The 20,813-nt window shown below is 38.3% G+C and overlaps 2 protein-coding genes across 5 annotated transcripts; both read left to right on the plus strand.

The window, feature by feature from the left end:
- The first annotated feature begins 345 nt into the window (after positions 1–345).
- On the plus strand, positions 346–3,819 carry gper1 (G protein-coupled estrogen receptor 1). Its single transcript, XM_075453929.1, has 2 exons — positions 346–414; positions 1,574–3,819. The coding sequence occupies exon 2, from the start codon at positions 2,015–2,017 to the stop codon at positions 3,077–3,079; it is 1,065 nt and encodes a 354-aa protein (XP_075310044.1). The 5' UTR covers positions 346–414; positions 1,574–2,014; the 3' UTR covers positions 3,080–3,819.
- A 3,997-nt stretch (positions 3,820–7,816) lies between these two features.
- unkl (unk like zinc finger) lies at positions 7,817–20,750 on the plus strand. Of its 4 annotated transcripts, none has more exons than XM_075454786.1 (16): positions 7,817–7,917; positions 8,570–8,779; positions 10,119–10,295; positions 10,537–10,670; positions 10,775–10,910; positions 10,998–11,115; positions 11,596–11,680; positions 11,873–12,039; positions 12,380–12,568; positions 13,155–13,205; positions 13,294–13,471; positions 13,566–13,655; positions 13,765–14,001; positions 14,255–14,442; positions 14,554–14,811; positions 14,978–20,750. In XM_075454786.1, exons 1-16 carry the CDS (start codon positions 7,853–7,855, stop codon positions 15,131–15,133), a joined length of 2,439 nt encoding a protein of 812 aa, XP_075310901.1. In that variant the 5' UTR covers positions 7,817–7,852; the 3' UTR covers positions 15,134–20,750. The 4 variants fall into 4 exon arrangements, with proteins under 4 accessions (XP_075310901.1, XP_075310902.1, XP_075310903.1 ...); XM_075454787.1 differs by having other exon boundaries at positions 14,324–14,442; XM_075454788.1 differs by having other exon boundaries at positions 14,943–15,067.
- The last annotated feature ends 63 nt before the right edge of the window (positions 20,751–20,813 follow it).

Consider the following 20,813-nt stretch of genomic DNA (forward strand, 5'->3'; position numbering starts at 1 on the left):
TGAACAAATACTGTGAAGAATATAAGTGGTTTCCATAACAACCCAACCTCGGTACTTCACAACTCACTTATTTACTGTCCAGACTTTTCTCGGCATGAATAATCAACACTCCAGGGATTGAGTTCCTAAAAACTGTGTGGATGTTTGGCCAACCCCTCGAATCACAAGTAAAAAAATAAGATCAAGAAAGAAAATGAAAAAATGTAGCAGAGAAACCGATGAAGCATGGTGACAAAGCATGGGTGTCAGATCATATCTTGCCTCCGTGCATCCCCCGCCCTCCTCTCATCCCCAGACAGGGTTGGGCCAAACAGCAGGTGGTGCAGAAGAGAAGCCTAGACATGGGATTTACAAATCTCTGGCTCTGAATCTGCACTGGACAAGCATGGAGGAGCAATAAATCCCAAATTCAAAGTAAGTGTTCACATCTGTATTACAATTTGTGGATTAGAAATAGATGGGAGAGTGTCCTCGTGTTTTACAAATTCACTTGCATTAGTTGTATCTTACGTCATCAGTTAGCTCTTATTTTCTCTGTCACAAGTCCAGAGCGCTTGATTGTTTCCCAGATAGCACTTCTGTTATCGAGGTTTTTATTGATTTTAGTAGGACAGAGCATATGAAAACAATACAGCACAAAAATACTTGTTTGAGTTTAAGAATTACAAATTCAAAACACTTTGAAAGACAAAGATCTCCTTCAAATAAATATTTCAATAAAAGTAGTGGTTAACCAAAATTTGGACCATGGACTGCTACTTTAATGAATGCTTTAGTTTCTTGTTCTTATCATTTTTCAAAGGATTGAATCAAAAAAGAAAATATGCTATTTATGATAGAATATGCATTTTGTTTTTACAATGAAAGTTGAGATGTTTAAAGCAAGAAATGAAAAGTTCTGTTAAAATGTTTAGCCAATGCATTCATTTATTGAATGTTAATGTTTTGAATTACTGTTTTTAGAAGTACTTTTTTGAGAGTGTATTGATTTTGTAAATAGTTTGCTCTGGTGGAAATAAAACCAGAAGAGTGCAATTGTTATTTTCACCAAACAGAGGGTAGTATTTCAGTGAGAGTTTGGGGTCTGAACATGATTGTGTCTGTTTTTAATAAAGAACATAGATTTTCTATCACATATATTTGAAGTGAGAGTGATATTTGTTGATTGCAGTGATTTGAAAAATATATATATCAAAACAGAGGGTTTTTAAATGGTACTGGCAAATAATTCTTTTTATCGCATTAATATTCATCAAGTCTGGACAAACCGGTTAGAGGGAGCTTCAGTTGTGTGATTTTCAAGGAGGATTTCAATGCATCTGTTTAAGTTTGAAGCATGAATGTTAACATGCTTACATAGTCGTCTGACATCAGTTATATACCCTGTAAAAACTGGTCTTAAAAAATGTTCATCTTTTACTTTCATGAGTACTGATTTGGAAATTAATAAAACACATCCTGCCTCCTCTGAATCATAAATAGAATTGTGACTGCTGTTTTTTTCGCGAGTTTTTCCCCCTTTAATTAACTTTCACATGTTTTTTCTTTTTTTCTTCTCCTCTCACTTCCACAGCTCAGGTGTCACAGCAATAGCATCTCTGGTCAAAGCTCGCTGAATAAAAGATTCATGTGCACTTGGAGAGACAAAGCAGCACTCCAATCAAATGACTCAAAAGAGGAGAGAGAAAGCTACCCTCTAATCTCAGACCCACAGATTAGACCGTCAGAATAATGTGACTCATGGAAGGAAAAGCCCAAAGGCGATTTTAAGACATGGAAGTGCTTCTGTTTTGCATCAAAAAGTTACTACCAGATGAAAGTTGATGTCATCATGGGGTCAAACATCCCATAAATGTTTCACTTCACTCCACTGGCATCTGTCAGCATGTCCGTACAGCATAGATGAATTTCATCTTACAAAGAAAAAACTGGGAACCAACATGGTTTAACGATGTAGCAGCTACATTTAATTTACGTGTGGCCTATGATTTGAGACTGGTCAACAACAATCAGTATGGAAGGGCAGACATCTGCTTTGGTCTGGATATATGATAACACTACAGAGCAACTGAACACTTCACATGAGTACAACACTACAGATTTGAGTGAAAACTCTGACAAATACCAGTCTTACATTATTGGTCTCTTTTTGTCCTGCTTGTACACTATCCTCCTTTTTCCTATTGGATTTATTGGTAACATCTTAATCCTGGTGGTGAACCTGAACCACAGAGAGAAGATGACCATCCCTGATCTCTACTTCGTTAATCTGGCTGTGGCAGACCTCATACTGGTGGCAGATTCCCTCATTGAGGTTTTCAATCTGAATGAAAAGTATTATGACTACGCCGTCCTCTGCACCTTCATGTCTCTTTTCCTGCAGGTCAACATGTACAGCAGCATCTTCTTTCTCACATGGATGAGCTTTGACAGATATATTGCCCTCGCTAGCTCCATGAGCAGCAGCCCACTGAGGACTATGCAGCATGCCAAGCTCAGCTGTGGCCTCATCTGGATGGCCTCCATCCTGGCCACCCTTCTGCCCTTCACTATTGTACAGACTCAGCACAGGGGTGAGGTGCACTTCTGCTTTGCCAACGTTTTTGAGATCCAGTGGCTTGAGGTGACCATTGGCTTTTTGGTGCCCTTCTCCATCATTGGTCTATGTTACTCTCTGATTGTGAGAATCCTCATGAAAGCCCAGAAGCACCGTGGACTGTGGCCACGGCGGCAGAAAGCCCTGCGCATGATTGTGGTGGTAGTTCTGGTGTTCTTCATCTGTTGGCTGCCAGAGAATGTCTTCATCAGCATCCAGCTGCTGCAGGGCACAGCTGACCCATCGCAGAGGACTGTTACCACCCTGTGGCATGACTACCCCCTCACAGGCCACATTGTTAACCTGGCAGCTTTCTCCAACAGCTGCCTCAACCCCATTATCTACAGCTTTCTAGGGGAAACCTTCAGGGACAAGCTGCGTCTCTTCATTAAACAGAAAGCCAGCTGGTCAGTAGTAAACCGTTTCTGCCACCATGGCCTCGATCTACACCTCCCTGTCGGGAGCAAAGTGTCAGAGGTGTGACTGCAATAAGAAAAACTATTTCTATTAAAACATCTCCGCAAGCTTCTTCGCATAAAAGTTATCAGTTTTCTTCAACTGTTTATCAGCTCGCCTCATGCCATAGTTATAACAGTGTCTCAGTTAACTCGCTGACTTTCTGATCAAAAAACCCCCAAAACCACCAAGGATGTATCCCCAAAGAGGAATGAAAAGGACTTGATGTATCCTTTGAGTAGACGACAAATACAAGGTACATAAAGGCTATTTTCATGTTATCTGCACATTCAACTGTCTTTTTTTTTTTTTCATACTTTGTGTATATCAGAAAGCCTCAGTAAATGAAAAGCTGAGTCATCTAAGAATGAGTCTCAAAGTAGTAGACAGCTTTTGTACAGCAAAGTTAACAATGTGTGAGAGCGGCAATGTGAGGGATCACCTGAAGAAATACAAACGCTGCACTGGAGGGAAAGCAGCCACGTGGAGGAAGTGCTTTGTCACACTTAATGTAATCAGACTACCTGTCTGAGCTACAATGTAAAAATGGCCTTCATCAAAAAGCTCACACATGTCCATTAACAATGTAATACTAACCAGGCATCACCACACTTCAGCTCAGCTCTTTTGTTTGATATTTCATCCGCTGACAGAAAATGTAAGTTAATATAAAGTTAATCATTCAATGGATTATGCAAGCAAATGTTCACAAACATGTTTCATTTTCAGATTTAATGACTGTATCATGGAAGTTGTTGATCAGCTTGATGAATACAAAACAAGATTTTTTGAACGTGTCTTCAGTTTCAGTTTTCTATTTACACAAATACCAATATTTTGGCATTTGTTTGAAGTGAGTCCACTCATTAGGACTGTCATGGCTGGAGGATGCATTAGATCAGAATGTTTAAGTTGCAAGTTAAGTGGGTTTGAAATACAAAAATAGCTGAAATATGTTGAAACGTAAGAATCCCTGCGAGTGCTCAGTTCAAAGACGGATGCAGGTCATATGATTATTAGCCCTCTTGTCAGATCTTGTTAACATGACGGTGGAGCAAAGAAGCAGGTCCTTTTTTGCAAGACTGAGACATAGTAGACATACAACACGCTTGACAATATGGAGCCACATTATACTTTTATTCTTTAACATATCAAACAGCAACAACCAACATCAGATAAGACCAATGATGTTTCATACACAGTATCTTTTATTTTATCTGACCACATGTTGCCTGTTGATCTATCGTTTTCTGTTTATGAGCTAAATCTATTGTTTTTTTCATTAACTTTCAAAAAGTACAAATACTTAAACATCTAGAGCAGCTGCAGTATAAGATGTTCAGTCGCACCTAACTTCATCTCAGGCTTCTGTTTCCCATCTCTTAAAAACCATCATTGATTAGAGATTGATAAAGGGCTCTCTGTAGAATAAAAGTGCACATTAAGACATTAATCAAAGTTAATGTAATGCACATTATCATGTGCATACATATTTTCAGATATATCCTACCAGAGGCTAGATACAAGAGGTGCCATTAAATGTGTCTTAGTTTTACAGCCCCTTTTGTTATTCTCTCACAACAAATGCATTTTTTTTCAAGAGTACTTCAATGGTCTTTTACTGACATCTGTCCTCAAATGAATATCACAGGTTCAAAGATTTATTCACCTTTTTAACTATATTTTCTCAAAAAGAAAAAAAATGACCACTCGTGTGCAGGTTCTATGCATTAAAAATGTTACGGATGTCTTGGTGTGTTACATACCAAAAACGAAGAAAGAACAGGAATCGCTGTCACACCTAGATTGAAGATCATACACGGGCATAAACAAGTCTGTTTATGCATGAGGCAGCTAGAGATAATGGTGTGACTGGAAAAAATAGATGTCCAAACCACGAACTGTTATTGCAGCTGTAACCATCCTGGGAAAGCAGCTCTGAGGATTATTTCAGCAAATGTTTATTGGAGGTCTACAAAAACGCAAAACTCGGTGCAGTGCATGCTGCAGCAAATTCTTTAGCCTGATGTTTCCATTGTACCAATTTTTGTTCTTTCCACTCAAATTATGCAGGAAGGCACTCTGCCTTTCATACCTTTGTAATTACTAACATTACAAAATCGGTTTCAAATATGGCTTGTATAGTTATAATTTAGACGTGAATTTAGACGGGTTTGAAGGCTTCGTAAACAGTTTCGTAAACAGTCCGTGGCTCTATCGTTTCTATGGAGGGCAAAAAACAGGCCGACACTGAGTAATAGTGACATGTGAGTTGTCAGGTTCATTGTTATAAACAGGACCCTCTCTGAGGAGAGGCAAAACACTATTTTACATCAGTCATACACACACATCTGCACACACACAAACTCCCTCATCTGACATACTGTGAGAAGAGCTTGACAGTAAACTGTATGAACAGCTGAGACTACTGACCAGGGTTAAAGGTTTGTGATGACTGACGTCACAGAAGGAAAAGGGTGTGACTTTTCCCCTCACCATATTCACTACTTCCTCTGGACGATCTTGTATCAAACAATGAGTTTAAAAGGAAAAATGCATCTGGACATAAGAGCAAAATACAACATTTTCTAGTTTGTTAGGTCCCACCCTAAAGGGGAGATTAAAATACGCATCCAGGCAAATAATTATGAATGTATTGTGAAGAAAGACCAGGAGCTTCTTAGTCACTAAATTCCAATGACAAAAACTTTCAAGATAAAGTAGTTTTGTAGGTAGCTTTTTCAGACTTTACCTGTCATAAACATATAAATCCACATATAAAATGTTTATTAGATGCAAAAATCGGATCAAAGAAAAACCTCTCCCAACAGGTGTAATAATTTTGTTTAGCTTTGTAATAAACATAGACGCCATAATGTCGGTGTTTTTCCTCTGAATCTTAATGAGAATCGATAAAACTTGAAACACATATTTCACAATAGAATAGTCATGACAAAGCTGCTTCAGCAACTCTTTGTCACAATAATTCTTCACTATATTTGAACTTATAGGAGATATTGCATGTGAAAAGTTTGAGGACTCTGGTCAATTAAATTTAGGACCGTGCCATTCTCTGCCATGAGGAGCCTAAGTTATAAAGTAAATAAAACCAGTGAAGCGTGGTTTTACATGAAGGGGAGATCCTTAAATGTTTTCTTATCTAAGGAAGATGCTGGACATTGTCTAAGTGTAAACTGAGTGTAGGTGGGGCATTTTGAAGTAATTACAACTGGATAAGCCAAGGCTTATGTATACTTATAAGACTGTGCACTCAATGGACTTCAACGGCTGAATAATGGATTAGACATTTAATTGCATTTGTACATTAAAATCCCTTGCAGTGACAAAAGGGGAGCTGAAGAGAACAGATTAGCCTCCTGGATACAGAGACAAAGAAAAGGGATTGGAGGTTTAGATGCCATCATGTGACAAATGCTTCAAATAGCTTATTGTTAATATATAATAATATGTTAAGTGAGTAGCATTGTAAATTTGATGATAATATGAAATGATATAGAAGATCCTCAAAGATCTCCGAAGTTTAGCTCATATTTCTCAAGGGTAGAACGTGGGTCTTATGGCCTGATAAAGGTAAATGTGGGTTCTCTGTGGCGAGCTAAGCTGAATTTCTAATCTCAAAACAAGATGTGAGAAACTGTCTGTCATTTCAAATCATGACCTAAAGCGCTGTGTGGTTTCCATATTCCCCCCACAACACGGACCTTTGCCTGAATTAAAGCTGTGAATTTTTACAAGTATAGTGTTCAGATGTTAATGTGCCGCAGTCAAGGATTCTGCCATATATGTCTCAGTCTACTGCAGCATGCGAAGGTGGCTCCACACTTTATTCTATTTCTGTCGTCTATACAAATGTGTTTTAGATTAATTTGATAAAGCTTCTATTTATAAAGTAAAACTGTTACATGGACACATTGCAAAAATATGTCACAAATAGCGGCCATTTGGCTAAAACACAAATTCTGTCCAGCGTTAGGCATTTTAAATTTGGCTAAAACAAGAGAACCAATTAGAGGATAAAAAAGATTCAAGTTAGAAGAGCAGAACAGTGTGTGTATTTGTTACATGTGTACAAACTCTGCATACACTGACAAAGTGTGATATTGTGACTGTCAGGGAGTATAGGTGGAAAGGCAAGTGACAAGTGATTTATTTCAAACACGTGACAGTTGTTTTTGGGCAAGTTAGTGCCTCACTTGTTCAGGAAAGTCTTAAAGGCTCTGAAATTGCAAGTTTTATAAAACAAAATCTGACAAAAAATAAGTCTTGCCTTGACTTTACCACTTGTTGTTCCATTGTTGAGACTTGCATTTTGATCAGCTTACAAATTGCATCAGAAATTACACCATTTATCAAACCAAATATTGTTTATATAATTTCTGAAACGTGAGATGACACTTGAGCTTTAGGTACAAAATTATTTTAGTCTCTTAATATTTTTTTCTTTGAACTTTTCTTTGAATCTAACGGCAGAAATTCCTCATTACCTTTCTAGTATGTTTTTTTTTCTGGGGAAACATTCTAAAATGTTTCACAAATAAAAAAAAACCCCAACAACTTGAATTTAGACTTTCAGACAAAAGGCGATTCTCTTTGAAACGACAGAGGACGTAAACAGTCTGGAAAATATGCCACTGTCTGCCAGTGTCTCGTTGTTCCAGCGCCCCCCCTGTAAGCGCGTGTACAATCTTTGGTGTTTGCAGAGCGTTCTCGTGCGGGCGGACGTGCCTGCACGCAAGCAACAGATTCGAGCGCAGGCGCAATTCATTGTTTTGACTGAAAATGCCGTCGGTTTCGAAAACGGCGGCCAATGCGTCTCCTCAAACCGAGAAACCTACCCACTATACGTGAGTAACGCTGCTGCCAAGAATCAACAAAACTTCTTGTTGCCCAAAACACTACTTGGATGTGCACTTTTGTGCATTTGCATTCGTAGCGTTTTTCAACTCTTGTGTGTGCGTTGAAAACATGGTGCTTTTCCTGGCTTTGTGACTACCTTACGTTACATGGCAAACATCGACTGCTAACATCAGCGCCAAGGCAGGAAATACGGACATCTTAAATCACCCGTTTACCAAACCATTCGTTATCGGAATTGTTTAAAAAAATTTTCATGGAGTTGAAGAACGGTTTTGAACCGTCTTTTTAACATTGTATCGTCATTTTGGTCCGCTAAATGATTAGCCAGGAACTCGCTAACCAGTCTGCTTGTAAATAGCTCGGCCTTATTTTGAGTTCCCTCTTACTACGCACATTTATAAACGTACGCTCAGATGTTTTAGCAAGTGTTACGACGGATTTTGTGCGTAGTGTGCACCCAGAATAGCAAGCTAACGTTAATGACCCAAAAATCTACTTGTGTACAAGGCTGCAGTCGAACCAGCTGAGCACGACACCGAACCGTGCTCTTTTAGTTGCTTTGGGTTCACTCTTCTGCGTTTAGCCATTTCAAAACTCGGCTCACGACACGAGATTTTTGTTTTTTCCTCACTGTTTCAGATACTTGAAGGAGTTCAGGACAGAGCAGTGCCCGTTGTTCCTCCAGCACAAGTGTACACAGCACAGACCCTTTACTTGCTTTCATTGGCATTTTCTTAACCAGCGAAGAAGGCGACCCATAAGAAGGAGAGACGGAACCTTCAACTACAGCCCCGACGTGTACTGCACGAAGTACGATGAGACCACAGGCATTTGCCCAGATGGAGATGAGTAAGTCCCCGTTACACTCAGTGCCGTGTTGCATCTTTATGGGCGCGCAGCAGCTCAGAAGATGACAGGTTTGCGATGAATTGATCAGTCATGGTTAGTGTTTGTGTCTTTGCCAAGCAGCCTGTGTTGGGTCATGATCCGGCACAATGCCGTGGCTATGCTGCTGCTTTCTGCAGCACTTTGTCGTTGTGTAGTCCAATAAAGTAGAATAATCTAAGGGTTGTTTATTAACTTTCCTTAAGAAGAAAGAGCTTTTTTTTTTTTTTTTTTTTAATTTGTTACGAGTTCTTATTTGTGTAAAAACGACAATGAAAGCTAATTTGATGCATTAATGTTTACTTCACAAAGGTAGTGATGTGTGTTCGTGTTATAAAGATAAACTCTACAGTTCTGCTGGGGTTTTTTTTGTTACATTGGAAGAGAATTTTCCGATGCATGATTGCATGATGATCTGCATGATTGAACCTCTTTTTCTAGTTGATTGGCTATTTAAAAGCTTGTCTCTTCTCTCCTGTTATTCATTTGAGGCAGAATGTATCGTGACACAGACATTTTCGTCCAAAAACGTAACATTTTCAGGAATGCCAGTCTCCCACGGTGTCCCGTTCACAATCAGATTCCATTGTGTTTTTCTGAATGTGTAATTATCAGCTGTAATGCGGACGGGATATGTGCAAAGCAGTTCCTAAACATTTTCGCGAGGGCTGTTGGTGTCGGAGGACGGGACCATTTATGTATTGACTGTCTGATACAGAGCCTAAACACGGGGATTGTCAAAAAGAGGCGGTGGCGGCACCCTCAGGAACACCGCCACAGTGTGTGACGGCTAATTTAAAATGACAAAGCATTTGAGTGAGTAAAAATAAGGCTTAGAAAAAGAGAAATGGAATTATTAAACTATTGGAAGATGCACACTGCAGTCCTTACAATTTCTCCTCTTCTAATGGCAGCTATTTTTGTATGACCTTGTGTGTTGCTATAGCAACTGTTGCTGCTCAAGAAGGGAAATTTTGGTTTATTCAAGAGGCTTATTGGCTGTACATTTCTTGAGGCATTGCTGTTGTGTTAGGCCTGCAAACATGCTAGAATCCCCCTTTTAATTAAATGTTTAATCCTCATGTTTTTATAATAATATTATTAAAATTTTAGGTTTAAGTCGTGCTCGACAACGATATTTTATGCTTTAAAAGTGACGCTCCCATTCTAAATGTGGAAAAATGTTACGATTGGTCAGGCCTTTATGTAGATTACTACAATGAGATGCCAAGTTGTTTTTAATAATTCATTTTATTTGGGCCAATTCATGAGATATCTTCATTTTGTGTGCCTGTTCCCACAGCTGCCCTTATCTGCACCGGACGACTGGTGACACAGAGCGCAAATACCATCTACGGTATTACAAGACTGGCACTTGTATCCATGAGACGGATGCTCGAGGGCATTGTGTGAAGAATGGCCTCCACTGTGCTTTTGCTCACGGGCCACATGATCTCCGACCTCCAGTCTATGATATCAGGTGACATGCAAAGCAAATTGTTGCTATTCTTATTCCTGGCAAGCTTTTTTCCCCAACGATTCACAATGTAACAGGCAAATCAGCCTATTTAGGCGTACATCAGCCCCATATGATAGGGAATAGCTCTGTTATGTGGGTTTGGAATAATTGTTTTGTTTGTACTGGGGTTTTGAGGACTCTATGCATTTAAAAAAGTTGATAACCCCCCTGTAAATAATAACTTATTACAATTGGTTCTCAGGGAGATCCAAGCACAAGAGGCCCTCCAGAACGGTCAGTTGGGATCTGGGGAAGGTATTCCTGATTTGCAGCCTGGCGTACTAGCCAGCCAAGCTATGATTGAGAAAACTCTAACAGAGGATCCCCGATGGCAAGGTGAGTAAATCCCACTTAAAGCCTGAGAAGGTGTGTTTATGATCAAACAAAGCATACTTCAGTTACAGAGGAAACGACGTAATACTCTGTGACTCTTTCTGCAGATACCAACTTTGTTTTAGCCAATTATAAAACAGATCAGTGTACTAAGCCCCCAAGACTATGCAGACAGGGCTATGCGTGCCCCCACTACCACAACAGTAGGGATCGAAGGCGAAATCCACGAAAGTTTAAGTACAGGTGAGCCACATTTCGGTTCAAGTGAAAGATTATTGTGTGATTTTCCTAAGAATGAAAGGGTTGAAGGTTTTGACTCTTTGAATGCAGGTCAACTCCTTGTCCGAGTGTGAAACACGGCGATGAGTGGGGTGAACCCTCCAAGTGTGACAGTGGAGACAGTTGCCAGTATTGTCACTCTCGCACTGAACAGCAGTTTCATCCAGAGGTGAGCAAAATTTCGTAAAGTCGCTCTTGCCTCCTTAAAGCATTTGTCGTCTTCTTTTTCTTTGTAAAACACTGTTAAAATGCAGTGAGCAAAATTGTTAACTTCCAAGTAAGTTTGAGATGGAAGGAAACAGCAGGAATAAGCTTTGGTTGACTTGGACGTATATTCTGAATTATTGTCATGTTCAAGGTGATTGCCAGGCTTTGACTTAAGAAAATTAAGTGCTCCAAGATTTTTGGGCATAAAGTTCATACTTGGTTTGAAATGATGTTTTGGTCCTGCCTTCCTCGGGTCCTCAGATGTTTTTAAATGAGTTCACTTTATCTTAGTAAACAATTAAACGGCTATACTGACTGCAGGCAGAGTAGAACTGGCGTGGCTGTGATTCCAAAACATAACACGTCAGTCTCTGTTTCATTTTGCCACTTAACTCAATATATGCATCTAATTAACTTGTGATTTGTTTTTTCTTCCTCCCAGATCTACAAATCAACCAAATGTAATGACATGCGACAAACAGGATACTGTCCCCGAGGGCCGTTCTGTGCGTTTGCACATGTAGAAAGTGAGTGGAGAACTATAAAATGATAGATTTTACTTTAAAAACACTCTGGTGAAAAGACTTTCTCGGTTTTCCCTCATTTTAAAAACAGGACTGTTTACCTTCTGATATTATTGATCGGAACGTTAATGTTCTCGCTCCTTTTGGGTGTTTGTAAACTGAATGAAAACCTAATATTTGTTTGAACGCTTTCAGGAATCACCTCTGCAGACGAGACAATGAACTCACTGCTAACAGTGATGCAATCCAGTTCACAGTCCCAGCTGGGCTCTCAGCAGTATTCCGAGTGTCCAGTTTCTGAGTGGAACAGTGGAGGAAACTCCACCACCAGCACAAACAGTAGCAACGGACAAATAGAAAGTGTATGTTGTCTCCTCTTTTTTTCCTTCTCTGGGTTTTTTTTTATCAGAACCAACACAGTCCAAGAGCTGCATTTCAAGAGTAGTCACACAGTTACAGTCACACCATGCTCTCATTTTTCTGTTCGTATTTTTCTACATTTGTCATGAATAAGTTATTAGTAGATTATTTTTAAAAGAACAGAGGCGGCCTCTTTGACTGCTGCTCTTATTTAATTGTTGTGTGTTCAGTGTCGTCCATCACTTTCACAGTTTCACATCACTTTTCACAATTATGGTTTTGGCTTTATTTTTTTTTTGTTTTTTTTTTTTGATTGAGATCATGTGCACTTCTCTTTCTCAGGTTTCATGTTCTAATAACTCAGCTGTAACACCAAGCTCAGGAAGCGACAGTTTGTTATCCCCAGTGGGATCCATCAGCAGGCGCATGTCCCTAACTAATAGTAGTTTATGCTCAGAGTCCATCACATCCAGTGTGTCATCTCTGACGTCTAACTATCCCAAAGCTCCGGGGTTTGAACGTGAGGATCAGGTACAAAGACTGCACTCTTTAGATTTAGGAAGAATAAAAATCAAACGCTTCACACAAAATGTACAGCCGGCATTCATTTTTAGTCCATATTTCTTCATTTTTCATTTTAATTTTAATTTGATCACTTATAGCCACACATTCCATAGAATTTTGGTCATTTCATGTGTCATAATCTCACTAGAATGTTGCAGATTCGGCTCTTGTGATACTGCATCATTTTCAGAGCTGTCAGGGATGTATTTATGGTCAATGTTTGCATCTTTTGTATTCGAGAGGTATAGTTTTGTTAAATAAATGACTAACTTTCCTATCAGGATGATTTCTGATGTTCTTACAGAAGAATTTGTCTCACTTGCAGTAAAATCTGACTGTGTCAATAGTTTATTTTATTACGTCATCATTTCTGGAGCTACAACAGGTCACAGTTGGCTCTGTCAGTGGAAGTGAAATATATAATAAATATATATTATTTTTGTCAGCCTGTGACTAACGTCAGTATCAAAATGCTTGTTTTTTTTATGAATCTGGGTGATTGCATGTACAAGGTTTGTCGCTGAAATGTGCTGTTGTTTTGTGACATTTGTAGATTAAGATCAAAGGGCAAATGGATCAAAAGTTTATGGACCAAGAAAAACAGGTTTGTGAATACATTATTTTTTTTATTTGGGTCAAAACCTGTCGCTAACAACATGAGGATTCAACGCCTCTCTCTGCTTTCCCTTTAGACCCAACATACTGTATTCTCTGCAGTGAATCCTTTGGCAACAAGCTTTACCTCCAGCATAACATCAAGCTTGGCCTCTAGCATTGGTTCAGACAGTTCTTCACCCACCACCTTATCAACAATGAATGCAAAAGCCACTCCGTTCTATCCAGGGAGCAATACAGTGGAGTCTGTTATAGGTAAGTCCTTGTTGAAGTTGAATGGGTTATGCTTTGAACCCCCCCTTCTCTGAATTCTGTGGTCAAACATCAGATGTATTTTGTTTCCCATCAGGATCTGCACTGGACCTCAACTTTAGTGACATCAATGTTGCATCTCTTGATAAGGAGCTAGAGGAGCAAGATAACAGTTTAGGATTGGCAAGTAAGGAGCTCCTTTATAACCGCTCAGTCATTTGATTTGTTGATGATGCAAGTTGTTTTTCATAGTTTGTGTATTTCTAAGGAACAGCTGCTTGTGCTTTGTCTCTCAGGTCAAAGGGTGCTAAGTGGATCTGCTCCTGTTAACATTCCTGGCTCCTTGGCACGATCATCCTCTTTTAATTCCTCGTCATCGCTCTCCACTTCCCCGCTAAGCTCCCTCTCCCAGTCTCTGTCGCAGTCCCTGCTGTCTGGGACAATGTCTCAGCAAAATCATCATCCAAACATGTTAGCCAAGCAAGAGCATGGCCTCCTGGGAACACCCACCTCTTCTTCACAAAACTCTCTGGGTAAGCCGGCGGCATCGGACATTTTGTCCCAAGTGAACTTAAGAGCATTTGTTTTATAGTATATACTTGAGTAGATACCTTTTGTATCCACCACTTTGTTTAGCTTAACTCAAAAGTTCAATTAGAATTATGATATGTTAAACCTTGAATGTTTGATCATTTTTAATTCAATTGCGATTCACAGTTTTCCAGTTTTACTTGGGAGTAATTAACAAAAAAAACTTTGTGTTCGGTCTTGAACTCATTCATGTAGGCTTGAATGGAGGAGCTAGCAACATTTGGGACTTTGTTAGTGGCAGCTTTTCACCAAGTCCATCTCCAGTTTTCAGCAGCCTAACCTCCACAACCAGCAGTGCTGATCTGACCCGCCTTTTTAGAGAGTTGGATGAAGCCAAGAGGAAGATCAAACAATGGGAGGAGGCCTGGCATCAGGTCAAACAGGTCAGTGTTCTTAAATGAACTCGCACTGTAATATATATACCTCAGTGTATCAAAGCAGTCTCCGTTTCGTTGCTCGGAGTTGTTCAAACACAACACTGACTTTTGTTCCAGGCCTGTGAAGCTTGCCAGAAAGACGCACGTGAGGCAAAGGAGCAAGCAAAGACGGCCGAGGCAGAGCGGCAGCTGGCTGAACAGAAATGGGAAGAAACTGAGCGCAAGCTGAAAGAGCTCCAGGGGGACTTTGATGTGCTTTGTCGCACCCCTGGAACACCTCTTCTTCGTAGCTATGGAGAGCTGGACCAGCTCCCTCTGTCAAAGCTTCACTCCATCCAGAGTCAGCTGCGTAATGACCTAGACCTTATAGATGGGGTAAGAAAACCTAGATCTCTCAAATTTCGTTTCTAGCTCCTGCATATTTCTATAGACGGTTGTATTATTCACATCCATGTTTGCCATCAAGCATGCTTATTGAGAAGTCTGCATGAACTGTGCTTTCCTAGGATGCAGCTGATTCGTTCTTTTCTTCCCTCAACAGGTAATATATCAGCTTCAGTCAAAGAAATGTATAGTTTGCCAAAAGCATGATCGTTGCGTTGTTCTGCAACCTTGCCAACATTATGTACTATGTGAGAACTGTGCACCTAGCAAAACAGAATGTCCCTACTGTAGAACAAAAATATTGAAGTGGTGATGTACAGTTATTCGAGGTACTATTTAAAGAATTAGCCCTTTGAAAAACTACTAACAGATGATTGATTTTCTACAACAGAAATGTCTGTTTCTTTCAGTGATCGAATTACTTCGGATAAAATGATGTTTGACTGAGGAAAATAAATAGTTTTATGAATCAGATTGCATAAAGGGGATTCAGTCATTGTTTTTGCTCATTTTATGCTCATGTTACACTAGTCACAGCGATTTGTTTCTCTAAAAAAAGCCATGCACTTGGATAAGAAAACGAATTGCCCAATGAGACCTTGTCTCATCCTTCAGACATTCTAAACGAACATATGGGTTCAAGTTGACATATTCGATCATCCGTCTTATGTGGCTGCATATGAACTTTACGATGCACTTAAAGTTGTCCCAGAGGAACTTTGAAGGCATTTCAACACCAGTTTCTCAAAGGAAATACTGTAGAATCTGTAAAAAAAAAAAAAAGAAAGTTTTCTTTTTAATCTGTTGCTTTATCATCAACAGTTATACGTATATATAGTTCTTTAAAAAAAAAAAACTGCAGTATTTGTCACATACTTTCTTATTGTCGGTCACACAGTTTTATAGCAAAGTAAAGATAAAAATGTTCTGCTCGTGTTGATCAGAGAGAGCAGGCGCACTTCATAACGCAGAAACAAAACCATCCAGGAAAAGAATCTATCCATTTCACACATAAAATGGGCAAAACTGGGAGCGGAGTTTAACAAAAGAGGAATACACGTAAATTTAAAAATAAAAAAGCTAAGTTGAGAGCAAATCAAGGAAACGGATGCCTCGTCGACCTGAATGTGACGTTTAATTCAGGAATATTGTATTTATTTAGCCTAATAACTCTTGAGCTCACCATTTCATAAAGCTTCTGAAACTGCTGGGTGAAGAGAGTTATTGACCTGCTTCTGAGCGGCAGTGATTAAAATCCACGCTTTGGAGAACAGCCCTTCTAAATGGGTTAGAGCCGACATTTCCGGGAGCGTTTGATGGGCAAATGTTTCATTTTGGTGAAAGCTCTCTGCAACAGCAGAAAAAAGTCTCTAACAATGACGCATTTGCGTAAGCAGCAGTGAATCAGACTAACAGACAACACCATCAGAGATGAATGTTGTGAATTTACTGTGTTCCTCTTTAATTAAACCAAATTTTCCAAAAAACAAATAGAATTTCATGGCCGATAAGTTTTTTTTTAATGCAAACAGTCAAACGTCATTCTTTTTGACCAACCTTCTGAGAAAGTTTGATTTCTTATTAAAAGCACTTTGTTGACACGGGGCTTTATTAATGGGTATATAGACATTTGCTTTAAGCTGCTTTGTAGTTATTCTTTTGTGTCTCTTTTTTAGATTTATACTTGTTTTTTTTTTCCCCTACATAAGCTAATGTCTGAAGCTTCTGTGTGTACTGTGAAACATAATTTGAATATTTCATGTTTCCTATTGTTAAGTCACGGCATGGTTCTACATCTTAGGATTTCATAGAAAAAGTACTTAATAGTTTCTACTTTCATAGTTAGATTTATACAATTCAATCAAACAAGTGCAAATTTAAACTGCGTCGTAGGTGTAACCAGCAGCTGTAATATCAGTAAGGCACATGCTACATGTTAAGGCTGTTTTTCTTTCAGTTAGTTTTGTTATGTAGAAAAGTATATAGCTTAGCCATTAGAAGAGCATGTATTGTATTTGCTATAAGCCTGAAAATGGTGATTTGATTTCTTTCTTTTTTTTTTGTAGGAATCTAGCCTCTTGACCTTGTCTAGAACATATCGGCCTCTTAACTCTAAGTGCCTTGCCTTAGTTGAAAAGGTTACGTGTAGAATTGTCAGAGCAAACACAAGTAGTTAAAGCTTGTGCACAGGTTTCTGCGTATTTAACTCGGCAAAAGCATCATTATGTGCGTTTGACTATATGTGTATACGAGTATATTCCAATTGTATTCGGCCAAATTCCATGAAGTATTTCTGCTGAAAGTAATTGTAGGTTAATATTGTCAGTGCCTGTGTCCTGACTTGGCCCAGAGAAATTGACCCTACTCCCCGGCTAACCACCCACACACTCATTCCTTGGTTGAGGTGCTCTTTTGGTGCAGGTTCACTCTTGAAAAATGAGGTTTTTCCAACCTTACATTTGGGAGTATGCAAACGTTGGACACATGAAATTTGTATAGCAACATACAAAAATGCTTTTTAAACAGTTCAGTTTCTTGTTTTCTTGTAAAAAAAAAAAATTGAATGAAGAATTCTGTAGTTTACTCGTAGGGTGGATTTTGCATAGGATTTATGCGTAGGTTCCTCTAATGGAAATGACCTTCTACTGTGTTTTAAAAGAAAAACAACATACAAACAAAAAAAAAAAACAAGAAAAGAAAAAGAAAAAAAATCCTTTTTATTCTTGCTTTAAAATCAGTAGAAAATCATGTATCCAGGTACACTTTTTGCTACTTATGAATATGGGATAATGCATTGTTTACATTCTCACAAATGACAATTAAGCAACTCAGAGGACAATATCAAAAAGGTTGTGGTATTTTAGCATTTTCATGACTATATTACAGCATAAAAGGCAGGCTGAACACGTCTGGTATTGCATGTCATGCGATATAGTAACCAGCTACAAAAAGAAAAAAAAAATGTTCGCACTGTGTCACACTGCCAGAATATTTGTATTGACTTATTTTTACGTAGGTAAGGCTTAATAACTTCTGCAAGCTTCGCTGCTACTGGAAAAAGGTATTAATGTAGTTTCTTGTTATACATTTAGATGTTTGAATGTTGTTGTGCATCCACAGCTCAAATCATAAACTATGAAAGAATTTGTCTTATGCATCTAACTTGACTTAATCTTTTTCTTTTCTTTTTTTTTTTTTTTTTTGATTGAACTGTTCGTTTGTAAATCCATTTGAGTCAAGGTTTCAGTACTTTTGTAAATCACTTAATATGATGTCCCGGGCCTGTACTATTATAGATTGTCTTTTCTTTAAATAGATGGAAGGTTAACACTTGTCAGCTTTCTATTCCTCTGGACACTGGATAGTGGTGTACGACGCAGCTAATTCAGAGTCTTTTGGGTTATTTTTGTTTTTGCCTGTGAAGCCAACTAAATTTATGATGTCTGGTGTGAAATGTTAACCGAACCAAAGTGTCGTTCTAGTAGCTGTCCAAATAAGTGTTGTAAAGGGAAAATTGACCCTTTGGCAGAATTCAGATAACTCGCCTAAAGTATCGGCCCGATCAGCCTGTCGTTTTTAACTCAGCCAAGTCTCGCCCGAAGCTATAAACGACAGTCCAAAACACCGAGGTTGTCTAGATGAACCCGAGACTAAGTTCAACGTTGTGAACGGAGGGATTTTCTCTTTTTCTTTTTCTGCTTTAACGTTTCGTTCAGAAGGACATAAATCCTCATAAGCGAGTCAACAACAGGACTTGCATCATTGCTTACATCAATAATGGACTTGTGCCCATTCTTTTGCAGTTTAACCAAAGACCTGTCCTGGTATTGCTTTGCTTTTCGAGTACATTTCAGAATTTGTTTTGCTTCAGTAAGAACTCTAAATTGATGAAAAAGACAACAACAAGGAAATCACCTATTACCTTAAAAGGTTAAAGTTCCCTTAGAGGTAATCAATGGCATCTTTTTCTATCTACGGTTAGGTATAGTTGACTATCAGAAATGCATGGGTCAGATCTTTACGAAATGTGTATTTGTACTTTTGGATTTGTGTTAAGTATACGTTTATGGCAGATTGTGCAATAATGGCTCGCACATGCTGACCTTAAGCGAGGATTCAATGTTAGTTTAAATGTTGTCTACAGTGAAGGAATGTCTTGATTAATGACATTTGTGCTTCTGAAGTGGCCATATAAACTTCACTACAGTACTGTTTAAAGTAAATTTAGTTTGATTTTTGCTTGATGGTTTGGAAAGTGATAGGTATGCATTATGTATTGTTATGGTAGGCCTACAGTGACTGTAAGGTGCTTTCTTTCTATCAGTCTGTTTTCTATTTCTTAAGCCGTGGTCTGAATACGTTTTTTTTGTTATTCCAGGGACAGAAAAATGATTGTGAAGCATCGATGGCAGACACATTTGCAGCTGAGTTGTTAGGGTTATTTGTTTGTGGGCCCTCAGTCTGGAGAAAAATCTTCTTGGCCAAGTTTTCTAAAAAAAAAAAAAAAGGAAAAAAAAGACATTAAACATTCGTTTGGTAAGCACAGCTTAAAGTTATATGCATTTCTTCAGATTGTTTAAATTGTCTCTTAAACGGACCAATTACTTTGGAATAAATCTGTGCCTTTAATAATTGCATAATGTGGATTGACTGAAAATAAAATCTATAACATGGTTAATCGGAATCAAAATTCCAGTGCCTTACGATAATTTTGTGGACCATGATGTGATTGCTAAAGGCCCTTTGCATTCAGCCACCTTCACTGATTGGAAAACTGCGAACCCTAATGAGATCTGCTTCACCGTTGTGGAGAGAACGAGACACAGGTTAGAGCTTAGTGATGATTGTCTTTCTCAGTCTGTATTAGCCCGACAGTTCAAGAAAACACAGCAATACCTAACCACTGAATACGCCGATTCATGATCTTAATTAGCCATTCAGCACCAAAACGTAATTTATTTGTGAGAAAAAGCACCAAATAGGAAGAATCTTGTCAATGAACAGTGGTAAATGCACCATGCTCTGCTCTGCATCGGAATGGTTTCATCTGTTTTGCATTATTGTTAGTTGTTGTCTTCTTTCTTTTTTTTTTTTTTTTTTGCTTTGTTTGTTTGTTTTTAACTTTATGAAAATGGAGCCAGAAGATTTATGCAATCTTGTACATGTTTTATGAATATGATGTATGGAGCTGTTCAAATTAAGTAAACATATTAGTACACGGTCAAAAGTAATTCATCTGAATGTGGAACCAGTTGGTCCATGTACATTTTCTTTTTTTCTTTTTATTTTAGTGGAAATGTTATTTGAATATCAGAAACCTGAAATATTGAATGTATTGTTCTAAATTAGATATTCAACTAATAGGTCACTGGATATTATGGAGCACAGTTAATTGATAATGATGTAGCATCTAGTTGTGAAATTGCTATTCAATAAAAATTTATTAGAACTTAAACGAATGCAAGTTTCTATTTGTCAGTGTAACGGGACAAAATAAGGAAAGAAATGTGGTTTTCTCAGGGTAAAATAATTTGAATGGAGAACGTGTTGAATCTGAGGAAAATGCATTTCATGGAAGTATTCACTCATAGTCAGTGGGTGTAGGCATTATTTATAGATATAAAAAACAAACAAACATGTCCCTTTGTGACAAGGTGTATGAACATGTAGGACATTCTATATTGATAATTGTAGAAATTATTCTGTTGGTATATTGATATTTTTGTGTTGTGAACACAAAAACCGGTGCAAGTCTTAGAATACTAGATGTTTCTTTTCTACATGGAAGATTGTGTACCGCATATTTACTGTAGTGTATTACTAGTTTGTTAACACTTGTTTAAATGGTTACACTACAGTTATGCAATGGTTTACAGAGTTCACAAATTATTTTTATCATCTTGAAAATTAAAACAATTTTTCATCTGAAACGTGTGAATACTTTTTGTCTCAATCCTGATCAACAACGGCAAAAAAAACAACAAATTGCACAT

The sequence above is a fragment of the Odontesthes bonariensis genome, chromosome 21 (assembly GCF_027942865.1).
Source record: "Odontesthes bonariensis isolate fOdoBon6 chromosome 21, fOdoBon6.hap1, whole genome shotgun sequence".
NCBI lineage: Eukaryota > Metazoa > Chordata > Actinopteri > Atheriniformes > Atherinopsidae > Odontesthes > Odontesthes bonariensis.